The sequence below is a fragment of the Varanus komodoensis genome, unplaced genomic scaffold (assembly GCF_004798865.1).
Source record: "Varanus komodoensis strain SLA01 unplaced genomic scaffold, ASM479886v1 scaffold48, whole genome shotgun sequence".
NCBI lineage: Eukaryota > Metazoa > Chordata > Lepidosauria > Squamata > Varanidae > Varanus > Varanus komodoensis.
Genome location: NW_025336059.1, coordinates 6,932,187 through 6,957,773, shown reverse-complemented (window position 1 = coordinate 6,957,773; position 25,587 = coordinate 6,932,187). Strand labels below are relative to the sequence as shown.

Sequence of the window (25,587 nt, the reverse complement as noted above, 5' to 3'; positions counted from 1 at the left end):
CCAAGAAAGCGTCTAAGAAATCGAAATCTGGGTAGGTGTATCCTCATCTTAGTCCAACAACGAATCTTGCAGTGTGGACTCAGCTTGTTCACACACATGCAGATCAATTTCCCTCTCTTTATCCACTTAATATAAGACAATCTTTAAGAGGTTCCTTTAGGTGATGGCATGCTGGCCTATGCCTCCCATCATCCCCAGCCAGATTGTGTTGCTTAACGTCTGTGCCATGAGGACGCTCACAGAGATAATCCTTCTCCCGGTGGGATTCTAGTCCACACGGGCTCCTTTGCAAAGGAAGGGATGGAATCAGGGGCTGCCTTTGGAAGGGGCACTATTGGCTTTGGGGGGGGGGGGGCACGTCCCATGGCCCCGATTCAGCTTGCAGATCTGGTGTGTCAAAGGGAGAAGACACACATTGAGTTATCAGGTGAGGGACCAAATTTGTCCCCTGTGACAGGTGACATCCTTGGGCATTATCACCAAGCGCGCCATCCTTTCCGAGGTACCCTCAACTCTGTGAAAGGGACTTGACCCACACTGGGAAGAGGGCCTGCTGTGCGGAGAACCCCAAGGCTCTCCATTTCATTGTGTGGTGGAAGAAGATTGGCCGCCTGTCTTCCGATGGAAATCAGGGCTCTCTGATGCCAGGGAGGCAAGATGCTCGCTTTGTTTTCATGGGAAGGACCATAACTCAATGGCAGGCACCCATTTGCATTCAGAAAGACCCCGTTTCAGTCCCCGATAAACTCCGGCGAGTGCACTTTCGCCCAAATGCTCCAAACATCAAGTTCTCCTCCTTTTCGATGCTCCGGTGTAATCGCCATTCGTTCGCACAGATGGGGAAACGATGTGAAATGCAGGGAGGAATTGCACCCAAAAGGTACCTTTTCCAAAAGTATGGACTTTTCCAGGCAGTGTGCAATACAGGGTCAGACAAGACGGCTGGTCTGATTTGCCTGTGCAGTTTGAGCAATTCTAGAATGCAGAATACAATTCTCTATCGGAAATTCCCGCAACTTTCGCACACTCAGGTGAGAGATCCCCGAGAGCAAAAAACCGAAATGCAACTTACGGTCCAAGTGGCGGATTTTGCCGTGCTGGATTGCTGGAAGGTCACTTCGAAGTGGTGCGGGCCCGGGTAGTCCGTGTTGGATGGGATGACGGGCGCGGGGGACATGGTGTCAAAGGTGGAGCTGGGCTGCGAGTACGGGGAGAGCGTCGGGACATTCGAGGCGTGCTCGGAGCTGTACGGGCTCGAAGAGGTGGCCCGGCTGTCAGTGCTCTGATCCATGCTGTTGTTCAGCAAATTAAACTGGGACTGGAGGAGAGGAAATGGGGGGAGGGAAAGGGGTGGCGGGGGAGGACGGGATGGAGAGAGGCAACACGGTGAGCTCGCAGACATGGGAACCTGTGCGCGGCTGCTCCAGGTGTCTTGTTACAGGCAGCTGAAAGGGGCAACCTTGCTGGAAGGACGGGTGGGAGGCAGAAAATGCCTGGTGTGGTCTTGCGACTGCACTTTTCGTACCCCCCCCCAGCATCCCCCCCCACAAGTCAGCACTTGCAAGGAGAGAGAGCTATGCTTGCATGAGGCTGACCTCATTCCTCAGCCGGGACCGTCCCTGCCATGGGGCGGCTGGCCAGCGGACTCGGCGAAGGAAGGACCGGGCTCTGCCCTACGGCAGCCAGCGTGATGGGAGTTGTAGTTGACGCGGCCGGCAGGCGGCAGGGGCAGGCTGGGGAGGGCTCTTTTGACCCCCAAGCTGTTGGAGGTGTGGAAAGTTTTTGCGGCGAGGTCTTTTGACGGAGAGACTCAGCCAGTTTGCATGAGTTGATGGGCTGTTTGCTGCTCTCGTTAAATGGGGAAATGGCTGGAAATCTCTCCCAGTCGGAAGGTCGTATTTACCCTGGAAGAACCCACCAGGGGTTGTAATTCTATATTGTAATTTTATTATATAGAAATTATGTAGAAATGCAAATACAAATATAAATATAAATAAGATGTAGATATAAGGATAACATACATACATACGTACGTACGTACGTACGTATATAAATGAGTGCAGGATCTCCTGTGATCTCTTGCACATCGCAAGGACTGCTGAAGTTGCCCTTTTGGGCCATGTGCCTCCCCAACTCTTTGCCCAGGACATGTGGCGCCACGGAGGTTGGGAGCCAGCGATATCCCTCCCTTTCCCATAATGCTGCAGGGCATCTGGTGTAGCCCACCTCTCTTTGCAACCATCCTCTTTGGGAACACGTTTGCCCGCATTCTCTGAGAGGCAGTGTAGTGGCTAAGAGTGCCAGACTGGGACTCAGGAGAGACTAGGGCTCGCTGGGAGACTTCGGGCCAGCCACAGACTCTCAGCCCAGCCTACCTCACAGGGTTGTTGCCGTGAGGACAGAACTGCAAGGAGGAGGAGAATTACGTGAGCTGCACTGAGCTCCATGAAAGGAAAGAAGTCAGGATATAAATGTAATAAACAAACATCAACTTTATGTTAATCTCTTCTCATTCACTGTGCTCATTGGTGACCTCTATTCATTTCCTGCAAATGGGGAAAACTGTAGCAAACATATAGGAAAAGCGTTTTTTGTGTGCTGTGAGCCATCCCGAGGCTATGTAGCGAGGGGACGGCAGATAAAAACTTTAAATTAATTAATTAATTAAATATGTTCCAAAAGAATACAATTTTCTACGTAGCGTAGAGCATGGAAATGTGCATTTTTAAACGTGTGCTTTTTAACATGTGTAGTTTTGTTTTTTAATAGACACTTCTTGGATGCAAACATATTTGAGAATTTGCAAACCGTTTCAGGGAGCAAACTCTCCCCTTTGTGTCCACATGATTTGCAAATGTCAGCAAAGCTGCCATGCATCTTCCGTCCTCTCCAAGTCCAGCTTGCAGAGATCGGATAAGCAGAAGGGTCTGACCATAAACAGCCCTTCTTGGAGAACAGATGGAGTGGGCCACGTTCTCCCCCTTTGGTGAGATACATTGCATTTCTATTAAAATTATGCATATCCACGTGCAGGACCTGTGAGCGCTTGCACAGACTCGCTTGGGCATGCCAGGTGCCTCGAACAAAGGGACGATGACCTCATACCTGCAGCACCTACGGAGCCTGAGCTAAGTCACGTAGGTGGGATTGAAGCATCTCTCGCGAAGACTCTAGTCCCAGCCTCCCAGGTGAGCGCAGGAATGACCAATCCGCACCTGTGGTGGGGATTTCAAACCAGTGAGCCTCGGTCCTCACTACCTGGCCCGTGAAGGTATAAAAGGAGACAGCACCTTTGCGCCCGTTTGCTTGTGATCGAAATGTTCTTGAGAATAAATCCATGCGTCTCCTCTGACGCCCTTGTCGTGCTTGACTGGGCTGGTGCATCAAGAGCGGATCCTTCGCGTCCTGCACTTGAGCAGACGCAGATATGGAAGCAAATATGAAGTCCCCTTTGTCCTCTTTTGGTAGTGCATTTCCTCTTCTTTGGTGCTGCATAAGTCCGTGTCCAGTGCAACTAGTTTGTAGTGAAGGGCTAAGGTTGCAACGGGGACTGTCAAAGGAGAGTTGATGGCCCTTAGCCTGGTGTTCGGCTTGCTTGCACAGTTCAGCTCATAGAAGATGAACATAGCGCAGCTCTTCCTCCCGTTTTGAGGACTGAGATGCCACAGGAATGTGTAAGCCCCGGTGGAGATCTTTTTATTCTTACATTGCACAATCATGGAATAGTAGAGTAGGAAGGGGCCACGGAGACCATCTAGTCCAACCCCCTGCTGTTGCAGGACGCCAAGTCACACCATCCCAGTCAGAGAGCTGTCCAGGTTCTTCCTGAATGTCTCCACTGTGGGAGAGTCCCCCACCTCTCCAGGCAACTGGTTCCACTGTAGTATTGCTCTGACAGTGAGGAAGCTTTTCCTGATGTCCAGCCTGAATCTGGTTGTTGCAACTTGATTATTCCATGTCCTGCACTCTGGCATCAGCAAGAAGAGATCTTGACCTTCCTCTTTGTGACAGCCTTGGAGGTACTTTTAGAGAGATACCACGTCTCTTCTCTCTTCTCTTCTCTTCTCTTCTCTTCTCTTCTCTTCTCTTCTCTTCTAGGCTGAACATGCCCAGTTCTCTCAGTCTCTCTTCTCAGGGCAAACCCTGGATCGTCTTTGTTGCCCTCCTCTGGACCCTTTCTAATTTTTCTGCATCTTTCTTAAACTTTGGTGCCCAGAACTGGACACAGTTTTCCAGATGAGGTCTGACTAGTGAGGAGCACAGAAGAACTACAACTTCTTGTGATTTGGAAATAATACTTCTGTTAATGCATCCCAAAATAGCATTTGCCCTTCTGGTGGCTGCACCGCATTGTTAGCTCATATTTAGCTTATTGTCCACAACTACTCCAATATCTTTTTCTACATCTGTTTTAAGTAGTGTTTATTGTGCTTTTAGTGGTTCACCATGCTGCTGGGTTTATTTTGGTTTTATGATTTTGGAATGATTTTATACTTTGCTGCTGGGTTTATCTGGATTTTATTTGGCACTGTTTTTAGTTTTGCTGAATGTCTGTACTTTGTTTTTAGTGTATTGTACAACACCTGGAGAAATTCAGCTTTGAGGCAGTTTAAAAGTAGAGTAAATGAATTCATAAAAATGTTGCAAGCAGTGAATGATTAATTCTTTCCTTGTCTGCCATTTCTAAGTTCCAGATCCCTGTATCTTAAGGTTTTTACTTCCCATAAGTTTAAAATATTCATAGTTTCATCCTAAGTGTCATGGAATTCAGGACTGAGAAATCAGAAACATAAATACAGACATGCAAACAACAGAAACCAGAATTGTAAAAGATATTGGTACAACTTTCTCGACATTTTGAGTACCACTAAAGCAGAATTTCTGAATTCTCAAACGGGGTTGGACCTCATGACCCTTGGCTCCTTACAACTCTACTGTTCTGTGCTTCTGTGGACAAAATAAAATTTGCCAAGGCAATCCAAATTCCATACCAAGAAACCTGGTTTCTGGAACTTACAGAAATTATGCACAGTTCCATGAGTGACCGATCCTTGTGAACAATCTCCAGCATTCGGTAAAATCAAAACAGGAAGGGGGTTTGAAGATCGCTGGTACTGGAGTCCCCAAGGCTGTATGTTAGTTTTAGCAGGTGTGCTCAGAGTAGAACAGCTTCTCTTTCGCCATTTTAGCTTCTAGAGAGAATTCGGGCTGGATTTGATCTCAGACCCACCTATTTGTCTTTCTGCTGATCCAGAGTTTTTGCAAAGCTCTCCTCTAGCACCATGTTTGGATGCATCCATTTTCCTCTCTCCACTAGCTTCTTTGAAACATCAGGCTGAAGACAATAAATATTAGCCTAGCTGCCTATTGTAAACTGGCTTTCAAAGGAGAGGAAATACATCCTTGGAGGACACGTGGTTATGAGTTTTAATGGTGATATGGCAGTCTTGGGATCAAGCTAGGGTGCCTGTTTCTGAATCCCCAACACAGAAGTCACGCGTCACTTATGTTTCACTTGGACAGTAAAAGGAACATCTTGTCGGTAAAGCGGTTAAACAATGGAAGCCATTACTTAGAACAGTGGAGAGCTTTTCCTCATGCTTAGATCTTCCACCAAATGTTGGAGAGTGATCTTTGGTGATGCTTTGATCCTGGATATGCTGCATTGAGTGGGAGGTTGTACTACAAAGAGTCTTTTGAGGATCAATGGTTTTCATAGAGGTGCATTGAAATAGTGAGCAGATGTTTTATACACATGTTTCTAGCCTTTGACTTGCAAAGCTTTGTTTCTCTTGCAAAGCTTTGTGGACACGGGCAAAATCTCAGATTCGTGGTACTGTGTGGAGTTCAGATGTAGAGTTGTTATGGAGTGGAAATAGACACTGTCCTTCGATCGCTCCTTGACTCACTCCAGGGTAATTTATGCCACATTTGTGTTCAAAATGTGAAGTTATTCTAAACTCTTTCTGCAGGAATGTTGCAAACTGGGCCTGAACTGGATCTGCCACAGACCAGTTAAGGTGCCAAAGATCTGCCTGCAGAATGAGGTCTTTGCCTGCTGGCAGGAAGCAAACATCCCTGTACAAGCACCTTCTCCAAAGGTAGTTAAACCAGTGGAGATCCATAGTTTGCGCATCATGCTAAGCCACCCTGGCGAGAAGCCAGGGAGGTTGATCCTTGGTAAAACAACCCACCCTGCACCCAGCAGGTGATCAGGGCGGGGAGGGGGTTATTCTCCAGTGCAAGCTGAGTTGCTTCCAGCTGGCCGTGTTTTCTTCTTCCTCCCCTCCCTCTTTGCAGGCCGATTAGTCCATCTGGTTCAGTACAGCACACTCTGATTGGCAGCCACTTCCCAGGATCTCTGACCCAGAAAGCTCCTTCCCACCTCCTGGGCCCTGATCATTTAAAAACCGGAAATGCCGAAGACTGAATCTGGGACCGCCTGTTTGCAAAGCACAAGCTCACCCTGCCTAAGACCTGCCGGCAGTGCGCCACCCCCTTCCCAGGGCCCATTTTTCCTGGGCTCCCATCTGCCATTCTGCACACTTGGCTGTGCAGGTAGTTGCTCGTTCTCTTCATTCGCAATATGAGACTGGACAACGCAGCGCGCAGACCTACCCAAAACAACCGAGGAGGCTTGTGGACAAGGGAGGAGCAAGCCCTGGACCAAATTAGAAGGAAGACCTTGGACCCTATGAGCATGGCTGTCCCACACGGAGGTGGGTTGTGACCCTTTTCCCCCCTGCAGAGGAAGGCAGGACGCACTCCAAGGGAGCAAAGCTCAGGGAGCCGAGTTCCGTTTGGATGCCAGGAAGCCCTTCCTGACAGTCAGGACCCCGAGGGTGTGGAATGGGCTTCCACGGGAGGTTGTTGAGGCCCCATCGGTGCGGGTGTTCAAGGATAGGCTGGACATCCACATGGTGGGCATGTCATGAGTGGAGCCGGCTGGAGCCGGGGGTCAGACTAGATGGCCCGGGAGACCCCTTCTGGCTCGCTCTGTTTCTGTGTTTCTAATATGGTACCCATGACTGCGAGTTGTGATGACCATCCATGGCTTGCAGGATCAGTGAAGCGCTTTGCTGTCTGTTGTGGGAAACAGAATTCTGGTGGACCCAACCCAGCTTCAGGGATTCTTCTGGTGCCGTCACTGCTCCCTGCCGCCCACCCGCATCTGGATCGCTTGGCCCGGTGTCCACGCAGCTTGCTTGACCTACCAGGTCCAGGCACTGGTCCTCCTAAAGACCTTCCACTGCATGGGAGCATTTCGTAAGGCCCTGTGTCCCAAGGAGCCCTCACTCTCCTACCATTCCAAGGGTTGGGATTGTAGTGGTGGAGAATCTGCTTTGCTTATGGGAAGGTACCCAGGTCAGGAAGGACTGGGAAAGCCCCCAGATGAAACCTTAGGGAGTTGTGGGCAATCAGTGGGCAGCATCGGGCTGGAGGACCCAGTGCAGACCACTCCATAAGTGGCTGCTTCAAGCAGCTGCCCTCCCTCACTCCTGGAGTGCATTCGGATTTTTCCTGGAAATCCTGATGCATTGTTTTGTCGTAGCTCCTCCTCTGTGGAGAGGCCAACACCTTAGCTGAAACGTAGTCCTGATGATCAGATAAAGAGCAAGCCCATTAAGAGCGGCTTCTCCCAGACCAAAACTAAAACTGAGTTTCTTCTCAGCTCCTCCGTTCCATATGGCAATGGAGCCAGTCCTTTCCCCCTCGCCTTCCATTTTTACCAACATGTCATCAATCTTAAATTCCTCAAGCTAACCAGACTTTGGAATCAAGAAACATGTTGTGACTTGGGCCTGTAGAACCTCACCCACGGATAACTTTCTGATGTTGTTCTGTAATAGCTTTCCTGCTCTTCTTTTTTTTTTAGTACCCACATGAGTTTCCCATGTCATGTACGACCTCCAGCGTGTTGCATCTTCCACAATATTATCTGTGTTTGGTGAGTAACTGCTGGAATTCAGGACAAGACTGAACGTGTGCCTCTTTTCTCCCCGAAAATATGCACGCAAACCCTTTTGTCCTTTTTAGATGGATGTCCCAGGATGCTTTTGTTCTGCACTCAGTTGATCTCATAGCGACTCTCTGGGCAAGGCCTTGCTTCCAATCTGGTGTTCACCCCTGTGCTTACTTTTTGGGCATCATTATATCTGAAATTTAGAGTGCATTCCAATGGGGCTGCCCAGATCCCTCTGAACTTAGAGGATTATGGGCAGCCTAAACAGTGGGAGGTGAGAGGGGAAGTGAGGGCTCCCCATGCTGGTTTTGGCTGTCTGATGTTGACACTTTGGAGGGGGAGAGAAGGAAGTGGAGGTGCCAACAGAATATGCCATATCTTACTACTTATTAAGTTTCTAACCCTCCCCATTAGCCATATGGCTCCCTGGGTGGGTTGCAGCAATAAAATACAAAATAGAATTAATTACAGATTAAAATACAATACAAATCAACCATTACAAATAAAAAAAACCCATTAAGGTCAATATAGGATGCACCACTGTAATGACACACCCACAGTTAAAATGCTACGTAAAATGAGTTATCAATGAAAATACTGTTGAAATGAAAAGGCCTTTTGCCTGGTGCCTAAAAGACTGTAAAGAAGGTACCAGGCGGGCCTCTCTGGGGAGCTCGTTCCAGAGCTGGGGGGCCAGTGCAGGAAAGGCCCTTCTTTGTGTCACCACCCTCCTTATTTTCTGAGGAGGGGGTTCTCAGGTGCCAGGTAGGCTCATGCAGGAAGAGGTGCTCTTTTAGATACTCTGCCCCAAGAAGGGGGATTAAACGCCAGGGTTGGCACCTTGAATTGGGTCCGGACCTCAAGTGGGAGCCAGTGAAGATGGCGGAGGACTGGTTTTACAGATTGTATCTGCCAGTCCTCATTAATAATCTGGCCACCCTGTTCTGGGCCAATGGAAGTTTCCAGACCGTCTTCAAGGGAAGCCCCACATACAGTGTAGTGTAATGATCCAGATGAGAGGTTACTAGTTACCTGTCCACAGTTGGTTTATCAGCTTAACCTGATAGAAGGTGCTCCTGGCCACCGGACCCACCTGGAATTCCAGGGATAATTCAGGGTCCAGAAGCACCCCGAAGCTGCGAGCCCGCTCCTTCGGGGGGAATGAGACCCCATCCAGGACAGGCACAATGCCACCCATCCGAGCAGACGGACTCCCCGCCAGCAGTACCTCTGTCTTATCCAGATCAAGCTTCAGTTTATTAGCCCTCCTCCAGGCTCCAGTGTAGGACACCCGCTGCCTTGGGGGTGCCAGCATGCTCCCCCCCCCCAGAGTGCGCCCAAGCCCCTTCTCCGAGGTCCCTTTTCCAGCCGCAGAGAAGCAGCCAGTGTTGCCCTTCCTGCCCTGCCTGTGAGGAGGTGGCTCCACAAGCAGCTTTTAGACCCTGGGGAGAAGACTCTGACAAGCCCTGCGGCCGGTGAGATGCTGTCGGGCGCCCAGCCGGACAGCCCTGGCTTCTCCTTCCACGGTCTTGGCTCCCTGCAGCCCAGGTCCTCCCGTCCTGCTCTGTCCCTTGAGCTGCCTCCGAAAAGCCCGGGAGAGGCCACCTCCTTCGTTCCCTTCCACCAACTCCCCCTTTCCCTTGGCTCAGCCCTTGTGCCAGTGCCGTGCCGCAGCCTTCCGCTTGAGGTACCCTCTGCAAGTGTTGTACTACAAGACTCATCAACCCCAGGACGCAGGGGATGCTGGTAGTCCAGTGCACCTAGAGGGCACCCATTAGGGGAAGGTGGCCAGATTGTGACCAGCCCTGTGGTTATGCCTGTGCTTGTAGCTCTGAAGAAGCTGTAGCCCCTTCTGGTCTTGCTTCCCCTGTGCTGGATTTCTAATTGTAAGCAGCTTGGGGCAGGGACTCCATGCATACTGCATAAAGTATTGTGCCAACCGATGACACTGTATGGCAAAACACTACCGATACGAAAGTTCAGAGGTGAGTAGGACATCCTTGTCTCCATCTTCAGCTTGCCTGCTTCCTGATTTTATTCATTTATTTAAAACATTTCTGTACCATCCACTACCAAATAGTCTTGGGATGGTCTTACAAGGAAACAGTGAAGCACAGCATCCACTCTGTACAATAAAAGCCCAATTAAAATCACAATCTAAACTTTAAAATACTGGAAAAATAAAAAAGTGTTTATTTTTTAATCTTAGCTACCTGGCCATGGCAGCAAAGTTGCTAGACCACATGAATGTTTTCTCTGATACAGCTTCAGGGCTTTTCTTTATTACTTAAAGTATTCTTTACATTGCCATCCCATCATATTCCCAGGATGGCTGGCCAAAGAGAACTATGTCCCTGTAAAGGTAATGTATTTCTGTGTAAACGGGGTTAAAGAATGAGGAACGTGGCCTGAAAGCCAAACCAAAAGCCAGTGCTGTGCGGTGGTTGGAGGGTTGGACTGGGACTTGGGGAATCTGGGTTCTCGTCCCCACTGGACTTTAGCTGAGTTGCTGACTCTCAGCCATAACAACCTCGCAGGGCTGTTGTGAGGATGGAGAGGTGGGGGAGAATCCTGTAAACTGCGTTCCTTACAAGAGGAAGGAAAGTTGGATATAATTCAATAATGAGAATAATCACAAAACAGTCAAGATTAACACTGCCCTTCAAAAGGGTGGGAAAGAAAGAGGGTCTTTGTGTGGCATTGAAAGAAAGCGGGGGGGGGGGGGCAGGTGGACCTGTGTCCTCTTTGCAGTGGGTCGCTCTCTGTTGAAGGTGCTCTGTGTTCCAGCAACTGCTCCATCCAAATCTGGTTTAATGATAAAGAACCGAGGAAGGGAGAGCAAAGGGGTCCTGGAACCCTCCCCCCGCCCAAAAAAACCCAGTCCTTGGATAGTAGACAGAGCAATCACACAATTGCTTTCTGAGGAAATTGCTATAATTATTTCCAAATGAGCATCGATACACACAAATTAGCATACGTGCATCTCTTTCCTTTTCAGCTTCCTTTTTCGTGATGCCTAAGCCCCCACCTTGCATGGGGAAGCCCATTCCACAACTGGGGGGCTGCCACCCAGAAATCCTTCCCCTGGTCATTCTGCGTCTCACTCAGATGACGGAGTTGGAGGAAGCCTTCCCTGTCTAAGATGGATCCAGGTTGAGCGAGGCTCCCCCAGAGCCCCACTTCTCAGCTGCAAGCTGTGGTGGAGACCCGAGAAGGTCGGAAGTGTTCATGGGGTGAGTTCATGGATGCACCTCTGTGGGATAGTTTAGGAAGGTCTTGTTTTCCCAAAGACAGGTTCTTGGGAGGGATTTGGGGGAGGTCGGCAGACTCGGAAGCCAATCGGTTGTGGATAGGGCCTCTCAGACTTGGGGGATCCAGAGTAGACCTTGGCTGAACCATGCGTTTGCTGGCTCATCCGCCCTCGATCCTGGTTCCTTGATTCGGCATGTTTGGAAGCATCAAAGACTGGCCAGGAGTGGTGGGTCTGGCCTACTGGGAGCCAGGCAGCAGTGCTGCGTTTTGTCAATATTACTCTCGAAGGGCGGTTGAGGAGAAGAAAGGTGAGAGACCAGGGGTGCGGGTGGCCCCATCCTGTTGTGCCTCCATGTGGTTTCTATCGGTTTGCCCTGTGCTGGAGCAAACCCGGGTCTGGCCCCACCTTGGAGGCAGCCCTGGACAAAATGGTCCTGCCGTGCTTCCTGGGCCTGCGGTGGCCACTTAGGAATCGAACGAGCCGAGGATGATGAGGATCAACAAAGGGAAAGAAAAATGGCAGAAAAGCAAGCCGTAGACTGACTTCCCTCTGTGCCTAGGCAGCTCACGGTATACCATGAGGTTTTAACCACTCTTGGGATTTTTAATGTTGATTAAAACTCAGGGAAAAAAAGAGGGGGGTCAGGTGGAGCCTTTGGGTCCACATTGTTGGTTGCTTAAATTGAATGCTTCTCATATTAAGTTTGATATTGCATATTTAGGGTTTTTAATCTTTTGTGAGCTACAGAGAGAGATTTTACTATTAAGCAGCGCAGAAATGTAATACTGAAATCGTATATATGTATGTCCTAATTTAATAATATATGCATGTGCCGATTGATATGCATAGGTACGAATTCAGGAATTATTAGTGTTTGAACAGGAATATAGTACACCTCACCAAAATGTGGAAGATCCACCAGATAATCCTGTGCCATGTCTCTTCTCTTGGGTGGGTGTTGCCCACGGTGGGCGGGAAGCTTCAAGGCCCAGCGCTCGCATCTCCTGTTCCTTTATCTTTGCATGGAACCTGAAGGAGAGTCCTTCTAATAAAGGACAACAACATGGTGAATGGCCCCCAGGCAGCCCTCTAAAACAGAGGACCGTCCTCTGCAAAAGAGGACACCAGGCCACCTTTGCTGGGGATTTGGAATCCAACAAAACCTGGGTGACCTCTGCCAAGCTGGCTGTGGAAGAGCTAGGCATATGAAAGTGTTGTTTGAATTTAAATAGAAATGTGGTGCATTTCACTGAGCAAGGGGGAGTGTTACCAGGGCTTGAGACACGGGAAGGTCTTCTGGGCAAAGGGACAGGTGGCTCGCCATCCCCCTACCCCTGACATTTAAGGATGTTTAGTGTAGAGGAAGAGTGGATTCAATGGAGAGCATGACAAACCCAAACTCAGGGGTCGTCCCCTGAAACAGGGACGGACCTGAGCAAAGACCAGTCTTCCAACAGTGCCGATCTAAAGTGTGGGATTCATTCCCACACGGGGCAGGTCTACCTTCACCTTAAAGGTACGGTGAGAGTGTTGGATGGCGATCCAGGCAGTCACCCCTACTTGGCTGTGAAGCTCATGGGGTGCCTTCAGGTCAGCCAATCCGTCTCAGCCTAACCCGCCTACAGGGTTGTTGCTGCGAGGACAAAATGGAGTGGCAGGGCCCTGTGATGGGGCGGTGTGACTTGGTGTCCCGCAGCTGCAGGGGGTTGGACCCAGTGGCCGTCTGGCTCCTTCCAACTGTATTTCTGTGATCATTCTGCGATTCCGTGACCCTAGGAAAGCTGCCTTAGGTTCCTTGCAGAGAAAAAGAGCTGGGATTTAAATGCAACGTGATAGTCATAGTCTACCGTCATTCCAACATTGGCCATCCTCCATGAATTTGTCTAATTTGCTTTAAAAACTATCCATATCACTGGAATCATTGCATCTTGAAGAAGCAAGTTGCATCCTAGTTTGACTGGATATTCCCAGGATATTATGAAGGAGGGAACACAGACTTCTCATATATTCCCCTTTTCCATCCTAAATGAAAAAGCCCCAAACATTGCAGTCACCCCTTGCAAGGGAGGTGCTCCATGTTGGTGGCATTTTTCTTCTCCTTTTCCAACATCACAAACAGTTTTAAAGACACGGACAAGCAGACCTGAATGCAATTTTCCAGCTGTAGCATGGATGGGTATCAAAACATGATAACAGGGGTTTCGATCCCTTTCCAAATCAATCCCTAGAATAAATTTCAGCTTTCTCATACTGGAAGTGATAGGACAGATGTGGGGAGATCAATTGATAGATCTCTGGTGTGATAGGATTGCTACTTATTTAACAGTAGCGTATTTATTTTGAAATTAGAATTCCTGACCTGTTGCAATATTTAGGGGGTGCAAGTGATCCCAGAATAACAGCATAGCTATTTTGCATCTGTTTCCAGCCGGTAGACCTTGAGTTACAAGCTTGAAGCCTGCTCCAAGTCCTCTTAGAAAATTAGGAAAACTAAGCAGATATGCATGGATCAGACGGGAGACCTCTGGGAAGAGGCCATGGAAAAGCAGCTATACATATCATTAATGACTTTTAAATAGTTGTGGTGATAGCGGAAATTAAACACATGCATTTATTCCAACTTGGCAACGATCTATGCATATGCAAACACATGGTGTATACATGAACAGGGAAAACAGCTCTGCCAATTAGTGCAGGGTTCTCAACCACTCTCGTTAAATGCACACCGTTGTAAGAATAAGTGTGTGACATTGTGGGTTGACAATGTATGGAAATGATCCCCTGAACGTTGAGATAGGTTTACCGCCAGATCCTGAGTTTCACCTGAAATTAACCTTGCTGGAATTTGCGAAGAATTATTTTTAGGATCTCAGCTTGGAAGCTGGACAACAGGGATTTCGTAAAGGTACTTTAAAAGGCTGGGAATCTTTTAAAGATACAGGGATGGTACAGAGCATCAGCCAGGATTATGTTTTTGCTTCCTCAACTCTTTATTGCTCATTTGGAGATCCTACAGACAGTCAACTGTGTGGGCAATTCGATTTTATGCACTTCATTAATTTTACAGTAGCTTCTTGGATCGTACTAACAGAAATAAAAATAATTTACTGCAAAACTGAAGATTTTCTGATATGCTTCTAATAGCAGAAGATGGAAATCCTTTTCAAAGGGTGTATTCTTTTAGAAGAGAAAGTGTAACATCAGAAACATTTGCATCCCACCAAACTCTACGTTACTTCCTACTAAGTCTGTTCCTACTATGTAAACACGTTTCGGATGTTTGCCTCCATAGCATCTCCATAATGGAATTGTGTGCACCAGGCTCAAACTCGTTCACAAAACAGAAGAGCAACAAAGAGGGGGAGAGTCAAAAGCCACTGTACAAAACACCAGCGATCGAGTCTTGCCGAACAAGTCGCTGATGCTACAGCTGTACTGCCGTGGTTTAGAAGAATGGTGGGGTACCACCCAACGTCCTTTTCAATGCCAGCTGGTCGGAGAAAGACCCAATGTGCTTCAAGCCCGCCATCACCTTCATCATCCATCACAGCCCATTCCCAACCCTCCCTTTGCAACCCGTGCCAACCGACTGTGCGTATTCCTGGAGGATCTGCAAATGCCCAGTTGGGCTTGCGAACTTGACCACGCACAGAACGCCCTTGAAAGGAAATCTGGCACCTACCGTGGTGTAGTGTTGCATTGGATTGCTAACATACAGCATTTTAGTCTTCGTTGGAGGCAAAAGTAATAGGGCAGCTCCTTGCCGCCGGAGTCATGGGGTCAAGGAGCGGACGCTGCCACGGCAAGGGCATTCAGCAGCACGTGAGGATGGCCGAGTCACTTGTATGTGTGAACGGAGGAAGGACAGCATGCATTTGTGGAGCTGGCTGGCTATTTGGCTGGCTTCTCTCCCCCGGCTGCCCGCACCTCCGTTCTGACATCTAGCTGCATCTAACAACAAAACTCCTACCCACCCATTTCTCTCTCATGACTATTAATTAAAGGAGACGGCAGGTCTGGACTTGCCCGCTGAGGTATTGGACAGTACCAAGGGTTCTCAGCAGGAAGGGGGGATGGAGTGTGGAGTGGGCTTCCTTCAGCAGAAGTGGGCAGAGCCAAATTTAATTCCCATGTTCCCCTGCCTGCAAAAGCTGCTTAACACAGCCTCCAGAGTTAAACACCTCCAGAGCTGCACCTTTCACCTGCATTTCTTGGTAAAATGGAATGGTTTGGAAAGGGTTCCAAGGCATATCTTTGTGGATAAAGGTTTATTGCTAGGGTGATGTGTGATCGATCAGAGAAATCTACGTTTATCTACCACCGCAATAAATCACATCCTACGGCTGCCAACTAGCTGTAAATTGCACTGTTGCCACATCATTTGTGTGAATTGAGTTGAACTGGGTCAGGTTCACAACCTGGCACAATGCACATCCGTTCCAGACTTCTGTACTTTGACCGACAAAGTTTGCCTTTCAATACAAGGACCAAGATGGTCAAAAGGAATGAAGGCGCAAACATGGAGCCATCTACTCACCCTGGGCCAGGCCAGTGATCCGTCTCGTTCAATATGGGCTACCTGGACAGGTATGGGCTCTCCGGAGTTTTAGACCAGAGAGGTCAGCGATTAAACCCAGCCTTCAGCTCGCAAAGGCACGTCCTTCCGCCACTGTCCGTCCTACAAGGCAGCACGGTGTGGGCCGGGAGACCAAACCCACTGTGGCTGTGGGCCCACTGGGCAATCCCCTGAGCATGAGCAGGAAGGGCGCTTTGGACGGCCACTTCCATGCGCAAGCGGCCTCGCGCTCCAAGCGACTCGCCCACTGTCCCTCGCCATCGCCACGGCCTCGTGGCTCTGCTCCAGCTTTCCCCTCCGTGTCTCTGGCTACAATAACAAGCAACTTTCTCAGTACAACAGCTTCCCTGGACTGGCTGCTGGGCAAAGCTCAAAGCGCATGGTGTGATAGAAGACGCCCCCGTGGCTTGGGACCAGGCTCCCTGTGAAGAGAGAGCCAGTGTGGTGTAGCGGTTCAGAGCATGGGACTGGGACTCAGGCGATCCGGGTTCGAGTCCCCGCTCGGCCATGGAGCCAACTGGGTGACTTTGGGCCAGTCACAGACTCTCAGCCCAGCCTACCTCACAGGGGTGTTGTTGTGGGGATAAGATGGAGGGGGAGAATGATGTAAGCTGCCTTGAGCCCTTTGTAGGAAAAAGGCAGGATATAGATCTATAAACAAACAAACAAACTGCCTTTTCCCACATTTATTTATCCCTTTCCAAGTGGTATGTGCTGCTCCACATCCCAGCATGGAGATTTAAGAGCGGCGAAGACATAAAAAATAACGCAAGAGGTGAAAAACATGATCCTCAGTCAAACCATGGCTGATTAGATCAAGACAACTGCCTGAAATAAAAGGCCCACGTTGCTTTTTATTCCAGACAACATGCCAGTATTCCTGATTTTTATCAGCATTAGGTAGAATTTGTTTTAGCCCCTTCAAGACTTGGAAAAGTAAGATTTTGGCTCGTCAGCTTAAACAACAAAAACATCAAAATATTGTTTCCAGCAACCAAGATGAGAGCAGTAAGCTGCATACTTATCCTAAAGAGATGAACTCCTATCAGAATCATATAGTGGAGGTAGTGAAATACTGTAGAAAAATAAAGATTTCTTTTCTCGTGCCTATTTTCCCTGCTTAAATATTTTCTAAGACCATCTCTTCTGGTGCTTTTGCATATTGTAGAAATTACAGAAACAGTAACTAATATGGAAACTTGTAAATCATCTGGCCAGGACAGATTTCCAGGTGAATGATATAAAATGTTTTCCATGTTTCTAGTTCCTATGCATCATCACCTTTATCTTTGAATCCGTCACTTCTCAGCCTTGATAAGATCAAGCGGAAGTATCTCTGAATCAAAGCTTCTTTCATCAGCACCGTATGATGCATAGTTAAGTATAATTCCTAAGCCTGATGTTTGTGCTAACTACCAACCTATTTCATTTTAATCAGCAGAGAATTAAAATATTAACTGCAATTTTGTAGCTAGAGTACAAGAAGTTATTACAACAGTAGCCCCAACAGGTGGGATTTATCAAAAATAGATGGAGCAGATAATCTCAGTGTGGTTGATTGCACTACATACAGAAATAACAAATACAGGTGCTGTTCTTTCTTTGGATATGGAGAAGGCCTTTGACAAAATGTATTCCACTTATTTCTTGCAGAATTTCAGAAATGGGGTAAGATTCAATATTCACATTGGGGCTGATGGTTTTTTCCCTGACTTTTCATTACAGGAGAGAAGTACCAAGCAGGAATTCCACTTACTCCACTCACCCGTATTCACAGATTCATTCACAGGTATTTAGAATTTATACTTCTTATTTATGCCAGTGATCTCCTGTTCACTTGACAACTGCACTTGTCTCTCCCTGCTTTGATGCAGATTATTAATAATTTTGGCTATTTGTCCAGCTATTCCATTAACTGGTCCAAGTCTGAACTGACGTTGACTGGGGTTACTATACCCCACAGTGGCACTGTAGACTTTGCCCATTACTTAATTAAGCAATTAATCAAGCAATTAATTGCAATTAATTTAGCAATTCAGCTAAATTTGAGTAAGCTTATTTATGACATCTTGTGGGATATTGATAGGTGAGTATCTTTAGAGCTGAGTTTATCTTTACATCTTATGGGATAGTGATAGGTGAGTATCTTTAGAGCTGAGTTTATCTTTACATCTTATGGGATATTGATAGGTGCGTATCTTTAGAGCTGAGTTTATCTTTACATCTTATGGGATAGTGATAGGTGCGTATCTTTAGAGCTGAGTTTATCTTTACATCTTATGGGATATTGATAGGTGAGTATCTTTAGAGCTGAGTTTATATATGGGGTAGGATAAATACAGTTAAGATGTATGCAATGCCTCTCTGTGTTACATAGAAACGCAGCGGCTCAGAAGGTATCTCCCAGACCATCTAGTCTGACCCCTGCTCCAGCCAGCTCTGCTCATTGGTGGGTAAAACTCTGCTGTTTTCTGTTACATTTTTGTGATGGCTTTGCATTTTTAACATAGTTTGGTAGTAAGTTATGACACTGCATTACATTGTTGTAAACTACGGCATATTGGTATAGGCAGGGCAGGATAGAAATCTCTATATAAATAAAATAGAGTTTGAAATTTGCTTCCACAGGATGTGTTGGTAGATGTAGACTGAGACAGCTTTAAAGTGGGATTAAGCAAATTCATGAATCAGCAGTAGTTTTTTCCAATAGTTAAATCCATGGAACTTACATGTTCAGAGGCAGTCTACCGATAAATAGCATATTCCAAGGACCAACAACAAGAAAGCTTTTTGAAGAACCATCTGGTTGATCATAATTGGAAGGGCAGACTCATTTAATCTTGCTTGGATCAAGGCAATTGGTTTTCTGTGCAAAATTGTATGTACTTAAACTCAAGTCCCATGGATCTGGGCCGACTCTTGATATCTTACTAAGATTTGTTCCATCCCTTGCACAGCATGTTTTCTGGGTGTTGCATGAAATCAATTTAATAAATGGAGTAGAATTAAAAATCCAACTCTAAATCCATTCCAGCATAAAACACCAGCTGCCCAAGTATAGACACCATGGAATACCATAGAAAGCCAAGAAGATAAAAATAAGTTCAAGAAACTAAACCCAAGAAACTTAAAAATACGTTCAGGAGCTCGGCCACCCAGCAAGCACTAACAGAACAAGACTTAAAAAGCCTGAGAAAACAAAAAAGTCTTAATGTGACATCAAAATGGTGAACACCAGGAAGCTTCTTGAAGCCAAACATCTCCCTGCTGTGGGACCATCACCGAAAAGGCACTGAAATGGCCCCCTTCAAAACTTCAGATTGTGAATCAAGCGTGTGTGTCAAGTTAAGGAACCTGAAATCTCATCCTCAGGGAAGCCCAACCCTTGTCCTCCAAGGAGCTTCCAGAGACAGGGCATTAATCCGTGAAAGCACATGGCTAACCAGCCGAAATGCAACCACACTCTTCTTTAAGGCTCGGTGCAGACATGTTCCTTGTTGGAGCCTTTCCACCCACCCGCCCCCCGTCCAGTTGGAGCTTTCCATGGTGCTGATCCCTCCCCACAGTTCTTCCCTGAGAAAGTGGCCTTGAGGCGGCCCATGGCAAAATCCTGCAGCCCAGGCTGCCGTGCAGAACATCAGTACAACCCGCAGCTTGAAATGCGTCATAGAGCTGAAGCAAACCGCATCAAGGCACGGAGAAAAACTGCAAGTGCAGGAGCCCAATCTGTGCTCCTCTAGGATTCCCTAGATGGCTATGCCCACGTTGCCAGCTCTGCCTTCTTTCCCCTCTAACTGCCAACGCTTGAGCGATTTCCTGCGTCTTGCAGACCCTTTCCCCACATTTTGAAAATTTAAAATGCTACTCCTAAGCCATAGTTCCTGGCAGTCAGCACTTTAAGCTGAAATGCTCATCGTTTTGGTCTTGTCCCTTCTGTCTTGGTTGCCCACCCCAGAGCTTCTCTGAAGTGGAATTTAGCCCTTGGGCTGAAAGACATTCTGCATTAAGGCACATGCAAGAAAGTGTTCCATCAGGTACCAAAGGCCCAAAACATGTCGAGCTTTTCAGGTCAATGCCGGCACTTTTTGCTGTCCCCAAAAATGAATCCAAATTGTGAATCAAACACAGCCATCAAATTCCATGCCATCAAGTTCCCTGCATGCTTTCTAAGTCAGATGTGCTTGATGGGTCTTACTTCCAGGAAAGTGGGCACAGGATTGTGTCCCTTCATCACTTCACGACAATACTTTTTAGCCCTGGTGGAACGGGCACTAATAGCTGGACAATCCACAAGGAATCTGCTTGATGTGGTCTACCTGAACTGTGCTGGTTCACTGGGAGAAATGATCGCTAAAGCGGAATAAAAGTATCGTGACTGGAGTAGATTCACTGGAATCAATGGGAAGGATTGGCCGTGCTTCTGATAGCCTTCCATTCCTCTTACGTCCTTTAGGCGACTTTATGCATGATTCAGTGTGGATCCAATGAGAGCACAAGAAAAGAGGACTGGATATTTTGAGAAACTGCAATCCCGAAACTCTGGGCTTACGGGGGGTTTCGCACACACACATATGCACATCTCAAGTCCATGGTGCAGAGTGCCCAGACTGTTAAAAGAAGCTGAACAGCGACTGCCAATCCAAACTGCCTGTCTTGGGAGAGTAGAGCTACCTGTATTCCTATAAATATGGTTAATTCGTTCCCGAGTTTCCTTTTGTTCCTCTTCCCCACCCCCTGTCCCTTTTCTCCTTGTAAATCATGTTTTTAGAGAGCAACTCTGTGGGCAGGAACTGACTTCTTAATTCCATGTAAGCCACTCAGGGAGCTTTTTGGTTGGAGAGCAGGGTAGGAGTGTAATTTTAAAAAATAATTTGCTCATAATAAACGGGATAATAAGAAATAATTTCCAGAAGCTGTCATTGATTCACCTCGGAAAGGGATACCCTCCTCTTGCATTTATTACTCAGCAAATTCAGACGCAGTGACAAAGCTTGTTTTTATTGTGTGATCATCGGTTGCGTAATCTCGGAAAGAGGCGTGGCTTGGGTGGGGGCGTGGCTTGAGTGGGCGTGGCTTTGAGGGGCAGCTCTGGCTGTTGTGTAGGGTCCCCCACTTCCAATCTGCCACTGATTTGTACGTGAACCACACCAGCCTGGGTCAAGAGGGGAAGCAGAGGAGAAAGAATGCAAACACCAAATGCTGACCAGCCTCTCTTCTGCAAAAAAGCTTTTGCAGCTATCTGAAAACTCTCTCCATGTTTCAGTGCGCTTTTTGTCCTTCTTTTAAAATTTTTGTTTTTGCCTTATATTTTTCTTGCAATGTGTGGAGTAAAAGTGTCTTTTCTTCATTTTTGGCTGGCTTTTTCTGCAACTGAGGATGTTTAAGCTTTTTGGAAGCACCCTTGAGTGTACTGATATAAAAAGGGGCACAACAGACATTTAAATAAGAAATTAAATATTAAGAGCATATTTCAGTGATCAGGTGTTGCAGTGTTGCTTCTTTGGGAAGAAAGTCCATGGAACTCAGAAGGACTTCCTCCCAGGATTGGGTCCCATACCAATGGCCCCACCCTGCCATAGCAAAAGAACATTTCCTGACCAAAACAATCTGTGTAATTATGAAAAATCTTCAAGATCGGGGAAAAGGAGAACAGCCACCCCTTGTGGCTCAGGCCAATAAAAACTTTGCGGGTCCAGAAGCACAGCCAGTGAAAAGCCAAACTGGGTTAAAGCTCTGCATTTTTGCTGAAGAGAATTTGCAATTTACAAAATGTAATCTGGACCAGTTCTTTGGGGCCTGAGGAATACTTAATGGGGAGCTGGTAATAGCCGTTTTTCCTACATGGGATGTCAAGGTGTGTGGGAGCTGGAACAGAACTTGACTTTGCCTTAGAAACAACAACAGAATTTACATAACTCTAACGAGGGATGGGTTGATCAGTCTATTAATATCACTTCCACAAACATTCATTTGAAAGCCCATTCTGTTTAATTCACACATCCATCTGCAACTAAAAAAACCTAGAAAGAATGCACTATTTTTAAAGATACTTTTTTCCCCCAAAAACTGCCCATTTTTAGGCTTAAACAAAATTGCCAAAACCGAAGGGTCACTGCATTCCAGTCCATGAATTACCTGGGAGGTATCCCAAAAAACACGAACCCCCCAAAATACTTTAGCATCTCTATTAACCATGCGAGCAACTTTGCATCCCAGAATGAAGCTTGTTATTCTTAACCGATAACTGGTCAAACTCAGGATAATTGTAGCTCCGTTTCGAAGGAATGCAGCAGATTCCTTCTAAAGCACTGGAAGTTGCTCTTTGGAGCAATCCATTTCCCAGTGTGGTTCCCTTCAGACATCTTAGACAGCAACTCCCATCAGTCCCAGCCAGCGTGGCCAATAGTCAGGGAAAGTTACACTCCAAAACGCCTTGAGATAGTAGAATGGATAGCCTGAAGATGGAGGATACAGTTTCTGAATTTCCTTTACAGAAGAAAACGACAGACGTATAGCAATACAGTGAGGAAAGCTAGTCTTACCATGACCTTGCTGCACTAGTTTTCTACTTGTGGGGAGGTGAGCTTTGTTTTTGTTTTCAGGGGGAGAATTGGAAGATGCGGTTTCCTCTTCCACATCCACACACCTTCAGGCTGGAGTGGTGCCTCCATTCTACCGTCTCCTGGCCGCCATCCTTCCTCTGCCACCTGATCAGGCGCAGTCACTTACCATCACCGAATCGTTCATGCTGCGCATCTGGAAGACGTCCATGGTGACTTCTCTGCAGTTAGAAGTTTCGCTGCCCGCCGTGTGCTCTGACTGAGGGAGGTCGAAGTAGGTGCTGTCGGGTTCCCTGTATAAAAACGGGGCGAGACGTTAGAAAGTGTGGTCTGCTCTCTTCAAGCACTCCACCTTGTGCTGCTCAGAAAACTTTAGGTCTACAGTCAAACGAACTCTTCAACCCCAGATCGTGCGACGATCAGCGGACCTCTCAGTTTGCCGACACTAAAGCCCAGCTCCGACTTTCTGCATCTCGTTCTGGGCATCTGCATTGGCCATCAGCACTGGAAACTTGAGAAGGTTGGATTCAGGGTCTGGAAGCTCGTGCAGGAGCTCGTGGAAGCTCCTGGTTCCTCAAGGAGGTCGGGTGGACAGATGCAAAGCCAACGGGCTTCCACATTGTGTGGAAGAGGGAACTTCAGCAGGTGTCGCTGGCCGCACCAGCCCTTCCGTGAACCTCCCACCTCAGGCAGCAGGACCTGAAGTCCACCAGGTGGACGGTGGGGCCACCTCTGCACCAGTGGCTTGCTCTGAGAAAGGACCCCTCGAGCAAGGCATTGCGGAGGGAGGGTGGCCATCGGAGGGCATGAGGAGTGAAGGGGGGCATCGCTGGGGGGTGGCAGAGAAGGCAGCAGCAGGCCAGAGGAAGAGGGGTGGTTGTGGGGGGCTCCACAGTTCCGGAACTGCACAGCAGTTCCCACAGGGCGGGGGAGCACCCTTCGCAACTGCGCTGAAGCATCAGGAGACTCCCAGCTAAGGCCTGCACTGTGGTCTTTCTCAGAGTCACCTGCAACACGGGATGGTCCTTTCTCATGCGATGGACCATTCAGAACCTCAGCCTGGTCAAGACCGTTTCCCACCCTCTTAGCTGCCGCTCCGTATCAGCGGCCGGCCGGCCGAGCTCGGCTCCCCTGGGAGCTGGCCAGGGTCCTGCAATCTTGCCACTGCCTCTGGAGGTTCCTGCCTGGAGCAGGATGCCATGGAGGTCCCACCGGCCACGCGGTTTCCCCGAGCTAAATCGCACTGACTGCATCTTCCGCTTCTCCTGTGCAGGTGAGAGCTTGTGAATCCCCTGAGCCCTGAATCCCCAGGTGGATTGCTTGGGATGCCGGTTCCAAAATCCGGCCCGGGCACCAATATGGAGAGGACATTCTCTGCTTTGGCATATGTCCCTCAGGAGAGCAAGACACCCAATGTCCCAACCTCTTGAGTGTGTGTTCCTCGAGGCAGGGGACTGATCCCTCTCCGAAGTGTGTGCAAATAACAGATGGGTGCCACTTACAGGGTGTTCCAGAGATGCTCAAAGGTCGTGCCTTCATCCACGGGGGAAGACTGTGACATCTTCACAGCAGGGCGATCAGATGAAGGATGAATAGCCCTGTGGAGGTGGAAGAGAAGATCACCATGACCCATCAGCCACAGTCTGGAGTACTCCAAGCCTCTTCCCTCCATCTCCGATGCTCTGGGGTGAGCCAACACACGCACCCCTCCGGTCTAGAAGTACAAAGCCCTCTAGAAAGTCCCACAAGACACAGAGTGTGGCACAGTACTGCTAGACTGCTGGAGAGGGGAACAGAAAACCCACGTCAGGATCGGGGCTGCTCTGCACTCCAGGATGCGCAGGATCAGTCCCTGGACCTGCTGGAGGCCTCAGTCCACTGACAGGTGCCAGCTGGGACTCCTGGGGGGCGAGCCCCATAAGCGGCAGCTCTTCCCCCCAGAACTAGCCTCAGCCAAGCCGGTGCCCCGGTCGCTGTGGCGCTCGCATCCTGCACCTGGACCCTGCTGTCTCTCCTGCCTCGCAGTGCTGCCTCGGCAGTGGAAGTCCCCCCGCTAGCGTTGGTTCCGCTCCTGCATCCTGCCTGCCCCTTGCCTTACTGTCTATCCTGCCCAGGTACCCTGCCTTGAGGGACCTGCCCTGCCTTCGTCTACCTGCCACTCAGCCTTCAGCCTATTCCTGGCCATGTCCTTGCCCGCCCTGGGATGCGCTTCTGGTTCCTGACCCTGTGACTGTGGCTTGGGCTGGCCTTTGAGTCTTGCTGCTGGACCTCGGACCCTGGCTTGCCTCAGGTTCGGTGGCCCTGGCCCTGGTGCGTCTGCCTCATCCCCACCGCCCACATCCTGCCCCCTGACAGCCAGTGGGAAAGGGCAGCCGGGAAAGGAAAACTGGTGCATCCGGAGTTGTCTGCCCATTCACAGTCCGATGGCAGATTCCTAAGTCTGGCTGGTCGCAGGGGTTCAGCCAGTGGCGTTTGCTGCAGCAAGTCCAGGGCTTTAAGAAAACTCCTGGGAGGGAGTGTATTCTTCTAAAAGACACTGCTTCTTGTCCTGTGCATTCATCTCTTTATTAATGTCATATTGATTTATTGCTTTAATACAGGCAGAAGGCAGATTGGGATCTACTGGCGAGATCTCTGGCGGATTGGCAGCTGATCAGCAAGACTTTCTGACAACTTTGGCTATGGTAAGTATAGAAATGTAATTAATAACAACTACTATTACTACTTAACCCCTCCCTAACACACACACACACACACACACACACACACACACACACAGAGCTTGCTGGGAAAGAATTCTGGGGAAGAGGGACTAGGATTGGCGGTAGCATTGAAAGCTGTTGTCAGCTTTGCTCTGATACCAAGTGCACATTTCTGCACTTTGTGCATGGCCAGAGGCACTCTCTTCCTTAATTCTTGGAGTGAGCTGCTATCTGACCCCCGTGTCTTGCTGGTGGACCTCAGGATGCTACTAAAACGATATTGATCTTGCAAACCTGCAACCTGCATGTTCCATTTTAATCAACTCATGTTTTAGGTCAGGGTGGGTAACTCAGGAGCCCCTTTGCTATCTTTGTTCTTGAAGTCATTGGCCACCCCGAGTGCAAAGATGGATATGAGACATGCAAAGGAACTCCTGCCTTTAGGGCTCATGTCTGGCGTTTGCTTATAACCAGGACTGTCCCAAATACGTTTTGCCGCCAAGTCTGGGCAGCAAAGAGCCCACCGCTGGCAC

At 48.3% G+C, this 25,587-nt stretch overlaps 1 protein-coding gene across 4 annotated transcripts in view; it reads right to left on the bottom strand.

Moving 5' to 3' along the window:
* Positions 1-23,913, bottom strand: part of TP73 (tumor protein p73) — a 63,950-nt gene extending 40,037 nt beyond the window's left edge. For 3 of the 4 annotated variants that reach the window (XM_044445379.1, XM_044445380.1, XM_044445381.1), the window contains exons 1-3: positions 23,855-23,913; positions 22,522-22,645; positions 1,073-1,318 (exon numbers count right to left, since the gene is read on the bottom strand). In XM_044445379.1, the coding sequence (XP_044301314.1) occupies positions 1,073-1,318; positions 22,522-22,645; positions 23,855-23,913 (429 nt within the window). Of the gene's footprint in view, positions 1-1,072; positions 1,319-22,521; positions 22,646-23,854 lie in introns of those variants that run through there. The other variant, XM_044445382.1, reaches the window with a different exon arrangement.
* Positions 23,914-25,587: the final 1,674 nt, after the last annotated feature.